General features: G+C 40.2%; 1 protein-coding gene across 7 annotated transcripts in view; it reads right to left on the bottom strand.

Moving 5' to 3' along the window:
• LRCH2 (leucine rich repeats and calponin homology domain containing 2) overlaps positions 1–4,789 on the bottom strand; it is a 188,345-nt gene extending 183,556 nt beyond the window's left edge. For all 7 annotated transcript variants that reach the window (XR_013992931.1, XR_013992932.1, XR_013992933.1 and 4 more), the window contains exon 1: positions 4,435–4,789. Coding sequence is in view for 4 of the 7 variants with exons in the window: in XM_081042437.1 (XP_080898563.1) it covers positions 4,435–4,774 (340 nt within the window). In the remaining 3 variants the exon portion in view is untranslated. The remainder of the gene's footprint in view (positions 1–4,434) is intronic.
• Positions 4,790–12,924: the final 8,135 nt, after the last annotated feature.

The raw sequence follows: 12,924 nt of genomic DNA, 5'->3' as shown, positions 1-12,924 counted from the left end.
TAAGGAGCAGCAAAATAATGCAAAAAGCCCTCCCCACTTCCTTTGAAATTTATCAATTTCCCCTTCTTACCAATTTTGTTTTAACCCAGATTCTCACCACCTCACACTTAGATTAATAAAATAGCTTCCTACCTATTTTTCCTTCCTCCAGTCTCTTCCCAAGCCAATAAACCATTATATGGTTGTCTAATCTGAAACATTATCGCACTGAGAGTCATTTTAAGTATAACACCATGAACAAGAAACTATTTTCATCAAAGGATATGCAATGCACAAGTATATATGTATGTATATGTTTGTATGTCTTTGTATGTATGTATAATCTCAGACATGCTCCATTTTTCTTCAATTCCAGTGTACCTACCTTCATTTATACATAATGGATACGATTCTCTTTAGATACCAAAACATTGCCCCTAAACAGTTCATGGCTGAAGTTTGTCCAAAAATGGCATATGAGTCCCTCAGATTTCTCATTTAAATTTTGAAGTGTTCCCACAAGGAACATACATTCAACTGGGAAAAAAAAAGTAAAATGAAGTGGACTTATCTCAAAAATTCCTGTGTTACTGTAGATCATGATAAAGTTTATGATGAACAAATGCTTTACCAAGAACAAACATGGTTCTGCGTTCTGTTAATGCTTGCCTCCAACTGAAGGCTTAAAAGCGAAAGATTATAACCACATGATATTCATATTTATGAAAAATATTATCAAGTACAATATAAACATATAATGAAAAGACTGACCGAGTATATGACTTATTCCCTGCCTTTAAGGAGCTACCCATCTTCTCAGGAACAGTAAGATAAACATAAAAAGAAAATAAAGCCAGCACTAGCAAGTAAGCAGTAAAGGCAATAAGTACCATGGGAATTCAAAGAAACAGAAGACTGCTATCGTCTAAAGGATTTGGAGACAGCTTCTTGGAAAAGCTGGGTCTTGAACAGGTCAAGAAAAGAAGGAAATCAGATGCATGTGGATGTCCTTCTACAAAAATGAAGCAGAAATTCAGAAAATATATTTGAGAGACAGGGAGTAGACCTAGTTGTAACAGAGGGTTCTATGTAAGAGCTCTGGGGAAGGTAAGGTTGCGGTGATAAATTTGAGCCAGAAACAGTGAAAGCCCTGAATGCCAAGGTAGGATGCTTAAACTTTGTCCTAGGGAGATCCATTATAGGTTATGAAAAAAAATAAGCAAAACAATATATCCCAATAATGATGCAGTCTGAAACCATTTTTCTTGAAGCCTTTGAAGAACATACCAAGTAGTATAATATCTTGCCAATGTATTCATGAACATGTAAACGTATTGTTTAGGAAATCTGTTCAGAGTAAAGGAGTAAATACTCAAGCATGCTTTCCAAATACCACAAAATCAGTGATCAATTATGCATTCATAGTTCTTAGGACAATTCCTAAAAGAATGGTTGGGTGGAAGGCTTCAATTTTAGGTTTTCTTCCTCCCCACCCTCCTCCAAACACATACCTGATGTAAAATCCAGAAACTGCTGTCGTGCGGGGCGGCCTGCGGGGTTTCTGGTCCCGCTCCTCACATAAGAACACAGGATATGGTGAGGCCAAAAAGGAACACCCACGGAGCCATAAGTAGGGGAGTCATATCACTATATTCTAGCCGGTGGAATCCGCCTCTCTGCAATCCGCTCTTGCTAGCCCCCATTTCTTTCTGCTAGCATAGCCACAGTAGTTATATTAGTGACCAATGGCTCACTGGTTACAGCTGATGGCCAACTAGCCACAGCTGATGGCCATCTGATCACAGTTGATGGCTATTTACTACCTGAGCCAGCACATTTCTATGTGAGGCCGAGAGCCTGGAAACTGCTTTCTGGGGTTCTGTCCCCACAGTCCACCCCTACAGGGTCTCGCCTCACAATCTACGTGACAAGCGTCTTCCGCGTTGGGCCCTGTGCAAAGAGTCTGGAGGTGAATGCAATATCCTGGACACAGCCAGGCTCTCTGAGCACAGCCAGGGTTTCTCAGGGAACCGCCAGTACTTCTGGGCACAGCCAGACTTCCTGGGCTTTTTAGGGTACCACCTGTCTCCCCGGGCACAGCCAGGGTTTCTCAGGGCACCACCCCAGTACTTCTGGGCACAGCCAGACTTCCTGGGCTTCTTAGGGTACCACCTGTTTCCCCGGGCACAGCCAGGGCCTCTCAGGGCACTGCCACTCTCTCTGGACACAGCCAGGGCTCTCAGGGCACTGCCACTGTCTCTGGGCACAGCCAGACTTCCTGGACTCAGCCAGGGCTCTCAGGGCACTGCCACTCTCTCTGGGCTCAGCCAGACTTCCTGGACTCAGCCAGGGCTCTCAGGGCACTGCCACTCTCTCTGGGCCTCTCAGGGTACCGTGCTGGAACAACAGCAGCTCACAGTCAAGGTGCTTACATATTCTTGATGGCGGCCAGTCAAGACACAAAAGCAAACATCCGCCAGTTCCACTACATGGTGGTATGTTCCCAAACAGTCAAGTGGTCCATTAAATTAGGGATGGAAGGCAATTCCCCATAGTCCATAGTCACTTGCCAGGGCTGTCCTGGGGGTGAGGGACGACCTTGACCTCACCCTCATCTCCCATGGAGGACACAGGAGGACTCAGCAAGCGTTTCCTCCTGGGACTACAAGTCCTGCATCCGGGCTGCCTCAGCAAGCACTTCCCAGCCCACAGGGCAGCAACAACCTTAGCTTTCTTCGGCTTCTGCTGGTTGGGGAACCACCCACATCTTTCCACCCCTCCATGGGGATCGAGCTCTCCGGCAGTTGCTCCTCCTGGTCTTCCTCAGACTGAGCTTTCATACGCACAAACTGCTCCACTGCCCTTCGGAGAGCTTTGGCCGACACCATATCCTGCCGACTACGCCATGTGTCATGCAGGACGGCCTGCAGGGTCTCTGCTCCCGTTCCCCGCACCAGAATGCAGGATATGGTGAGGCCAAACAGGAACACCCACGAAGCCATAAATAGGGGAGTCAAACCAATATATTCTCGCTGGCGGCTGGACTGGAGACACAAGAAGCAGGATCTACATCATCTGCAACCCGCTGTCCTAACAGCAGTCCGCGCTTGCCAGCCACCATCTTCTTGCTAGCCCCCATTTCTTTCTGCTAGCATAGCCACAGCAGTTATATTAGTGGCCAATGGCTCACTGGTTACAGCTGATGGCCAACTAGCCACAGCTGATGGCCATCTGATCACAGTTGATGACCATTTACTACCTGAGCCAGCACCTTTCTATGTGAGACCAAGAGCCTGGAAACTGCTTTCTGGGGTTCTGTCCCCACAATTGCATATACTGAAATAGTGTTATTCTGAGAATAAGAAGCCTTTTATTAACTTCTCATTATGGGTGAATTTACTTACTATATTGTTTCAAACTTATGTTAATCTATTGAAATAATTTTGTCCATGATTTGTTTCAGCAAAGCAGATGAAAATAGACATAGGAATAGCAAATTTAAAGATATGAAAAGCAAAAAACCCTTCCGTAACACCAAAACACACCTAAAATTATCAGCATTGGTTTATAAGTCAGAGGGGAATGTGTTCGTAACAAAAAAATGCTATCCACAACGAGTCCCAGAGAGTATTTGAAGAACATTACAATAGCCAATTTCTCATCCAAAATGATAAACCATTAACCCACAACTCCATAGAGAAGAGAGTTAATTATGTTTCTCAAAAATGCCCTTAAAATTTCTGGCTATTTCTGCTATAAAAATTAACACTAACATAACTCAAAACAAGGATTCTTGCCCTGTGTAAGGAGACACCTAAATGATTGATGATTTAATTTGACTGCAGCAAATACTAATTTAACCACCACTACCTTCTCAACACCAGGAAAATGAAAAATCTCAGTCTTCAAGGCATACGTGACAAGAAGGTAAGAATATTCTAAAATGATTAAAACACACAAAATAAGAATACAGAAAAATCGTGGCAATATTGCTGCTGTACTATGAAAAGCGATATACCATTCTTGCAGGCACGTATGCCTTTAAAGAATATAATATGCAAAGATTTTGATTTTATGCACACTTTTTCCCCCCTCCGGGAAAGATGGGAACATTCAGGGGAGTTGAAGAAGTGCGTTAAGGAAGGTGTCATTACCTCCCTCCCCACCCCTTACTGCTCAACCTCGCTTTAACAATAATGCTCTTTTCACCCCTCACAGCCCACCGGCTTTCCACACATCCTTCAATCCGCTTCCTTCCCCCACTCCCCTATTCCCTTGTCTGCCCCCCACATTCAGAACAGGCAGCTCCGACTTCGTCAGTCTCGCTTCCCCCACGCACCAGCCCAGACCAGCAGAGTCCAACAACGCAGCCACGCAGCCACCCACTCACCCACTCCCTCCACCTCCTTGTTCTCAGCCCAGCGTCGCCTCACCACCCCGTGCCCGTCCTGTCACCTGCTTGGGTGGTGTCGGTCAAGTCGTAGCCGCTGCCGGGAAAGTCTCGGAGTTTCCTACCACTGAGACTGAGGATGCCGGAGTTGCCCGCCTCCTCCAGGGCCCGGTCCAGGCTCCTCGCGGTGTGTTGAGGCTGCAGGCTCCCCGGGTTCCACTGCGGCCCGTTAGGGAACGGCTGGCCGAAAAGAGTCGGTACCGGGATGGGCACCACCAGGGTCCCGCCGCCGCCTCCCCCTCCGGCTCCACCACCTCCTCCGGCGGTTCCACCGCCACCGCTACTTCCACCTCCACCACAACCGCCGCCCCCACTGCAACCACCACCTCCCTGACTCGCCGCCATGTTCCTGAGAGAGAGAATAGCCCCCGACAATACTCAGCGTGCGCCGTGAGTGTACGGGATTCCTAGAACGCATGCGCAAATTGGGGGCAGCGTGGCGGGGGCGAGGTGGAGGGGGAAGGAACCAGGGGGCGGGCTTGGAGGAGGTGTTGGGGAGGGAAGAGAGGTTGTCGAAATGTGCAAAACGATTGCTTTAAGAAATGTGTGATCAGAGGAAGGATGCTGAATCCTGGTTCCGCTGCTTTGGGTACCAACATCTTGCTGAAGTGACACCAGCTTAACTATACGTCATTAGCGATGTGTACCCCAATCTCTGAGTTTCTTCCCCTTTTTCGTTCTGCGAAACAAAGGGAAATGCATTAGATAGGGATGAAAGGGATTCGTTTCAGAATATATTGAAACAGCATTTCGGATTAACAGCCACCTTATTGAAACGCTTACCGCAAATGCCTCAAGAATCATTTATCAGTGTTAATACGGAGAGAAATAACTGGAACACTTGGGGAGGAAAACTGGTGCAGAACTGAGTTTTAAGTATGTATGAGTTTTGCCATAATTTAGAATTCCAAAAGAAGAAAAGGCTTTTTAAATATTGTCAAGAAAGCCTCTCGTTTCAGTGTGTGTGGATCTCTGCCTTCCAAAGCTTGGAAAAGTTCTCTGCATTCTGTTCTATCATTCTTTGAAGTTGTGCCAAAATCTCCAAAATATCTCGAATTTCTTCCCATCAATTTCTTCCCATCATGTCTGTATAGCTGGTGGAAAACTCTTTGATCATGAAACAACCTTAAAATTTATTTTTCAAATACAGGTTTTGGTTTTAGGTGGAATTCTGAAGATTCAACACTGGGGATATGAAACTTATCAATCTTGGATTTTAAGAGTTCAATCTCAGAACCTGAACCCAACCAAATCATTTTCACAAATAGCCAGTAAAGTTACCGAATAAAGCTGTCAACAATCTCATGTTTTAGCAAAACCTCCACAAAAGTTTATCTGCCATAGACTCTACTTCGGAAAAAATTTATATATATATAATGTGTATATTTTATGTGTATATACATGTATATATGTTATATATATGTATACAGACACACACACACACACACATATATATGATTTACAACTTGTCTAAATTGCTTTGTGCCCATACAGGTTAATGAAAATGATCATGTTGCAAGAAATTGAAACAGGGCCCGGTTGGGACCCCCCGCAAAAGAGGCCTTGCAATATCCCTGGCCTCTCCTCTCCCTGCCGTAGAGCTTAACAATTGAAAAACGCCCTCCTTGCGGTTTGAGCTTGAAATGTCCCCTGTCCAGTTCATTGCTTTAGACAATTACCCTGAAACTTGTGCTTGCTTATGATCACAACACCCCTTGCTTACTGATCACAATACTCCTTGCTTACTGCTCACAATCTCTATGGCCTAGGATTCTTTCCAGGTTACTGTCATCACTGCTCCTGGGTTGATGACCACATTGGAGAGCTACATCGCCTGAGGGAAGACTCCATGCAGACCCTAGGAACATCACGTGGCCTCTGGAGGAATGTCCAGATTTTCCCTTAAATATCCCAGGCTGGTCCGAGAATGTTAAAGCAGTTTTTGGAGGTGTTAACCCACTGCATTCTCAGACCACTGGTGCTCCGATAATAAACTGATGATAAAAGCTTATTCTATGACCCAACTCCTGTGTCCATCTATTGGCTGAGCAACGAGTCCTGGACTCGTTGCGCCTCCAGTTTCAAAATTACATTTGCCATATGCATGACACACAGAAGGAACAAAACTGAAAACCAGACTCTACAATGAATTAGCAAGTGAAATCAAATTATTTAAACCTACTGGTGTCAGAAAGAAATGTTGTACCTTATATTTCATCTTCCTTATAATCAAACATCAAATCAAACATTAATTGAGAACTTCCAGAATCAAGAGGAGTAAAAAGGGAAACTAAATTCCTTAGAAGAAATATTAGGAAAGATACTATTTTAATAATTAGCAAATAAGAATTTCTGTGATTATTTAAAACAATGCACTAGACTCCAGGAAAAATGAGCCTTCGGGATCAGGATACCTGTGAGGTGAAAAAGGCCATATACAACCAAATTTAAAAACGAAAGTAATATTTCAAAGAATTAAAAGATAGTCTAGGTAAAAAAGCAGGAAAACTAATAAGCTAGGTATACATGAAAATCAGGCAAAATAACACATTTGACAACAATACCAAGGCCATAAGGAGTGTTAAAAGACAAACTAAGGCATATTCAAATGTTTAAGAGTTTATTTCAACATTTATCTATTGGAATTGGACACTGCTAAACTAGAAGTGGTTATGAGTGCTCTGCTGACAGTAACCAGGGGAAAGACATACAGTAAAAGTAAGGAAGCAATGAAAGGAAATTATTTGATTGGCTAGAACTTAAAGTATAGTTGGCTGTTCATGATTGATTGTCCTTAGCATTTTGATTACATAACCTTGAGGCATTTACTACAGGCTTAGATTGTGGTTGGCTTATGTACCATACACCATCAGAACATTAGAGCCACCTCAGTCTAATGCCCTCCTTGTTTCATCAATTTAACAGTACATAAAGGATTTAGAAGAGCAAGAAATTTAGAAATTTGTTCCATCCCCTTAATTGCCTTTGTAATATTCAGAAAAGTGACTTTTTTTAAATTAAAGTTTATTGGGGGACAATGGTTAGTAAAGTTACATAGCTTTCAAGTGTACAATTCTGTAATACGGCATCTATATATTACATTGTGTGTTCACCACACAGAGTCAGTTCTCTTTCTATCACCATATATTTGATCCCCTTCACCCTCATCTACCACCCTCCTCCCCCCTTGACCTCTGGTGACCACTAAACTATTGTCTATGTCTATGAGTTTTTCTTTGTTTATTTGTTTCTTTTGTTCTTTTGTTGCTTTCAGTTTTATATCGCACATATCAGTGAAATCATATGGTTCTCAACTTTTTGTGTCTGACTTATTTTGCTTAGCATAAAATCTCAAGATCCATCCATGTTGTCACATGGCAGTATTTCATCTTTTCTTATGGCAGAATAGTATTCTATTGTGTATGTATACCACATCTTCTATAACCAATCATCTATTGAAGGATACTTCATTTGTTTCCATGTCTTGGCCACCATAAATAAAGCTGCAATGAACATCGGAACACATATATCTTTACGGATAAATGATTTCAGATTTTTTGGATAGCTACCCAGGAGAGCAATTGCTGGGTCATATGATAATTCTATTCTCAATTTTATGAGGAACCTCAACACTGCCTTCCCTAGTGGCTGCACCAATCTACATTCCCATCAACAGTGTGTGAGGGTTCCTTTTTCTCCACAGCCTCTCCAACAGTTATTATTTGTCTTATTGATGACACCCGTTCTAGCTGGTGTGAGGTGATGTCTCATTGTGGTTTTTATTTGCATTTCTCTAATCATTGGTGATGTAGAGCATCTTTTCATATGTCTATTGGCCATCTATATGTCTTCTTTGGAGAAATGTCTCTTCAGGTCCTCCGTCCATTTTTTAATTGGATTGCTTGTTTTTTTGTTGAGTTGTATGAGTTCCTTATGTATTTTGGATATTATCTTCTTATCGGGGGCTTTGTTTGCAAATATCTTCTCACATTCAGTTGGTTGCCTCTTTATTTTGTCGATGATTTCTTTTGCTCTGCAGAAACTTTTTAGTTGGATATAGTCCCATTCATTTATTTTAGCTTTTACTTACCCTTGCCTTTGAAGCCAAATTCATAAAATCCTCTTTGAACCCAAGGTCTCTAAGTTTAGTACCTATGTTTTCTTCTATGCATTTTATTGTTTCAGGTCTTATGTTTAGGTCTTTTATCCATTTTGAGTTAATGTTGGTACATGGTGACAAATAGCATTCTAGTTTCATTCTTTTGCACATGGCTTTCCAATTCTCCCAGCTCCATTTATTGAAGAGGCTGTCTTTTCTCCGTTGTATGTTTTTGGCTTCTTTTCAGAAATTATCTGTCTATATTTATATGGGTTTATTTCTGGGTTTTCAATTCCATTCCCCTTGTCTGTGTGTGTTTTTCTGCCAATATAGTACTGTTTTGATTATTGTTGCCCTGTGTACAAGCTGAAGTCAGGGAGTGTGATATCTCCAGCATTATTCTTTTTTGTTAGGATTGTTTTGGCTATTTGGGGTCTTTTGTGGTTCCATACAAATCTGATGATTTTTCGTTCTGTTTTCTGAAAAATGCCATTGAGATTTTGATGAGGATTGCATTAAATCTGTATATTGCTTTGGGTAACATGGCTATTTTAACTATGTCGATTCTTCTAATCCATGACCTTGGAATATCTTTCCATGTCTTTGTGTTTTCTTCTATTTCTTTTAAAAATGTCTTATAGTTTTCAGTATATAGGTCTTTCACATCATTGGTTAAGTTTATTTCTACCTTTTTTTATTCTTTTTGTTGCAATTGCAAAAGGAATTGTTTATTTGTTTTTTTCATTTCTTTTTCTGAGATTTCATTGTTAGTGTATAGTAATGCAATGGATTTTTGTACATTGGTTTTGTAGCCGGCAACTTTACTGTATTCGTTTATGGTTTCTAATAGCTTTTTGGTGGAGTCTTTAGGGTTTTCTATATATAGCATCATGTCATCTGCAAAAAGTGACAATTTCACTTCTTCATTCCCAATTTGGATGCCTTTTATTTCTTTGTTTCGCCTGATTGCTCTGGCGAGGACTTCCAATACTATGTTGAAAAGCGGCGGTGATAGGGGACAGTCCTGAACGTAGAGCAAAGGGCTTCAGTTTTTCACCATTAATTATGATATTACTTTGGTGCAAAAGGAATTGCTGTTTAAAAGGTTAAAAATAAGTGCATAAACCGCAATTACGTTTGCACCTACCTAATATTAGCTGAGGACTTGTCATATACGGCCTTTATTATATTAAGGTATGGAAAAGTGACTTTAAATCTCAGTTTCCTCATAGGAAACTGAGGAAAATAATAACAATAATAATAATAATAATAATAATAATAATAATGCCATGTTTCCCCGAAAATAAGCCCCAGTTAGGATCATCATCCAGACGGACATATCTAGTACATTATGACAATGTTCCATAAGATGACATGACTGCATTTGAATAAATATAGATTGTTTTACATGAAAAAATAAGATATCCCCTGAAAATACGCCCTAATGCATCTTTTGGAGCAAAACTAATATAAGACCTGGTGTTATTTTGGGGGAAACACGGTAATCAGTGCTTACTATTTACTAAGAACTAATCTAACTGCTTTACATATTAACTCATTCAATCCTCATAAAAATCCTATAAAATAAGTACTATTATTCTTCCATTTCATGGATGAGGAATACTAGTATATACTTCATATAAGATTGTTGTAACAATAAATAAAATCACAAATGTAAAGAGATGCCACAATACCTGGCATTCTTTCATTCATTTAGTAAATATTTATTGAGTAATTACTCTGTGCCAGGAACAGGTAGGTGTTCAACAGATGTTACACTCTTTATCCACTACATCCCTTCCGTGTCAAGAAAATAGTAAAATAATAAAGAATATACAAAATGGAGGAAGCCAAAGGAGAAATCAGTTAATTCTCTGATAACTGCAGGTAAATAAATAACATCATTTATTGCACGAATTTTTTTGTTTCAGCCTATACTAGAGGATGTTTTACAATGATTACCACTTCAATGTTATTCCTGATATGGACACGTTAGTAGTTGGTTAAATTACAGTCAATACTCTGAATTCCAAGCCAAACTTACAAACTGAATGTTGATAAATCACGAGGCCTAGATGACATATATTAAAATTATAGAAGGAAAACAAAACATACAGCCTCCATTAAATAAAGTACTGGCAGACTACAAATGTAGTTTGTATTCAGAAGAACTCTAGAGGGGACTTCTGAAATTCCAGGCCAGTTTATAGTTACCACTCTTCTAATCACTTTGGTAGTTACCCAACATTTATAAATAATGTAGAGGAAGAAAGGCATAGTTCAAAGCTCCAAATTCTTCTATTATAGATCAAGATTACTGGGCTAGACTACAGGATGTTCTTACCTGTCTATTATATAAATAAATTAAAAGTGAGGTATGTTTTATCTCAGGATCTAGAACAAGGCAATGGCCTTGGGGATTAAACAGATCACACTGTAATATGAATTTTTTTTCAATCCTAATCAGGATTCAGGAAAGGGACATGGAAGTTTCTGCAGTTTGTTCCCTGAAAATATCAGCTCAATTAAATGCTAAAGTCGGGGTGGAGGGAGTGAAATGTTGGGTATCATCAAGACATATCAGAAATCCTAAAAAAATATTAATTTACACCACACTGAACTGTTCCACAGCTGCCACTAGAATGAGATGTGCAGTTCTGCTCACTCCAGTTCTCAGCACAAGTGCTGAATTAAACAAAGTCCTCAGTAGTACAACTAAAATGATAGAAAAATGGGGGAAGGGGAAGCTGACTTGGCCCTCATTTCTCTAGTAACTTCATCTTCAGTCGCTTCCAAAATCCCTGTTCTGGCATGGGAACTTCAGAGGACTATACATTAAGTTATTTTAGCATAATTTATAGCACACTGTATGTGACAGCCTTGATCCTCCTTCCCTTTTTTGTCCTTGGATCTACCTCTACAGATAATTATTTGCACCGCTTTGACTAATCCTAACAAACTCATTAACCCTAAGGTTAATATGTATTAACACAAAAGGGATTTGGACAAATGTATGAGTGATCACTATTACTTAAAAGTAGCGATTACATATCTAATCTTTTTTTTTTTTAATTAATTTTATTGGGGTGACAATTGTTAGTAAATTTACATAGATTTCAGGTGTACAATTCTGTATTACATCGTCTATAAATCCCATTGTGTGTTCACCACCCAGAGTCAGTTCTCCTTCCATCACCATATATTTGATCCCCTTTACCCTCATCACCCACCCCCCACCCCCTTACCCTCTGGTAACCACTAAATTATTGTCTGTGTCTATGAGTTTTTGTTTCTCATTTGTTTGTCTTGTTCATTTTGGTCTATATACCACATATCAGTGAAATCATAGGGTTCTCTGCTTTTTCTGTCTGACTTGTTTCACTTAGCATTATTCTCTCGAGATCCATCCATGTTGTCACAAATGTTCCTATATCATCTTTCCTTAACGCCGAATAGTATTCCATTGTGCATATGTACCACAACTTCTTTATCCATTCATCTATCGAAGGACATTTTGGTTGTTTCCATGTCTTGGCCACCGTAAACAAAGCTGCAATGAACATTGGCGTACACGTATCTCTATAGAGAAATGCTTTTATATTTTTGGGGTAGATACCCAGGAGAGCGATTGCTGGGTCATATGGTAATTCTATTCGTAATTTCTTGAGGAACCTCCACACTGCCTTCCATAGTGGCTGCACCAGTCTGCATTCCCAACAACAGTGTATGAGAGTTCCTTTTTCTCCACAGCCTCTCCAACACTTGTTACTATTTGTTTTGTTGATGAAAGCCATTCTGACTGGGGTGAGGTGATATCTCATTGTGGTTTTCATTTGCATTTCTCTGATGATTAGCGATGTTGAGCATTTTTTCATATGTCTATTTGCCATTTGTATATCCTCTTTGGAGAAATGTCTCTTCAGGTCCTCTGTCCATTTTTCAATTGGGTTGTTTGTTTTTTTGTTGTTGAGTTTCATGAGTTCCTTGTATATTTTGGATATTAGCCCCTTATCAGAGGAACTGGTTGCGAAAATCTTCTCCCATTCAGTTGGTTGTCTCATTATTTTGTCAATAGTTTCTTTTGCTGTGCAGAAGCTTTTCAGTTTAATATAATCCCATTTGTTTATTTTAGTTTTTACTTCCATTGCCTTTGGAGTCAAATTCATAAAATGCTCTTTGAACCCAACGTCCATAAGTTTAGTACCTATGTTTTCTTCAAAGCAGTTTATTGTGTCAGGTCTTATACTTAAGTCTTTGATCCATTTTGAATTAATTTTGGTACATGGTGACAGATAGCAGTCCAGTTTCATTCTTTTGCACGTAGCTATCCAATTCTGCCAGCACCATTTATTGAAGAGACTGTCTTTCTTCCATTGTATGTTTTTAGCTTCTTTGT

This window comes from Rhinolophus hipposideros, assembly GCF_964194185.1.
Source record: "Rhinolophus hipposideros genome assembly, chromosome: X".
NCBI lineage: Eukaryota > Metazoa > Chordata > Mammalia > Chiroptera > Rhinolophidae > Rhinolophus > Rhinolophus hipposideros.
Note: the sequence above shows the minus strand (reverse complement) of the source record. Positions and strands in the feature narration are given on the sequence as shown.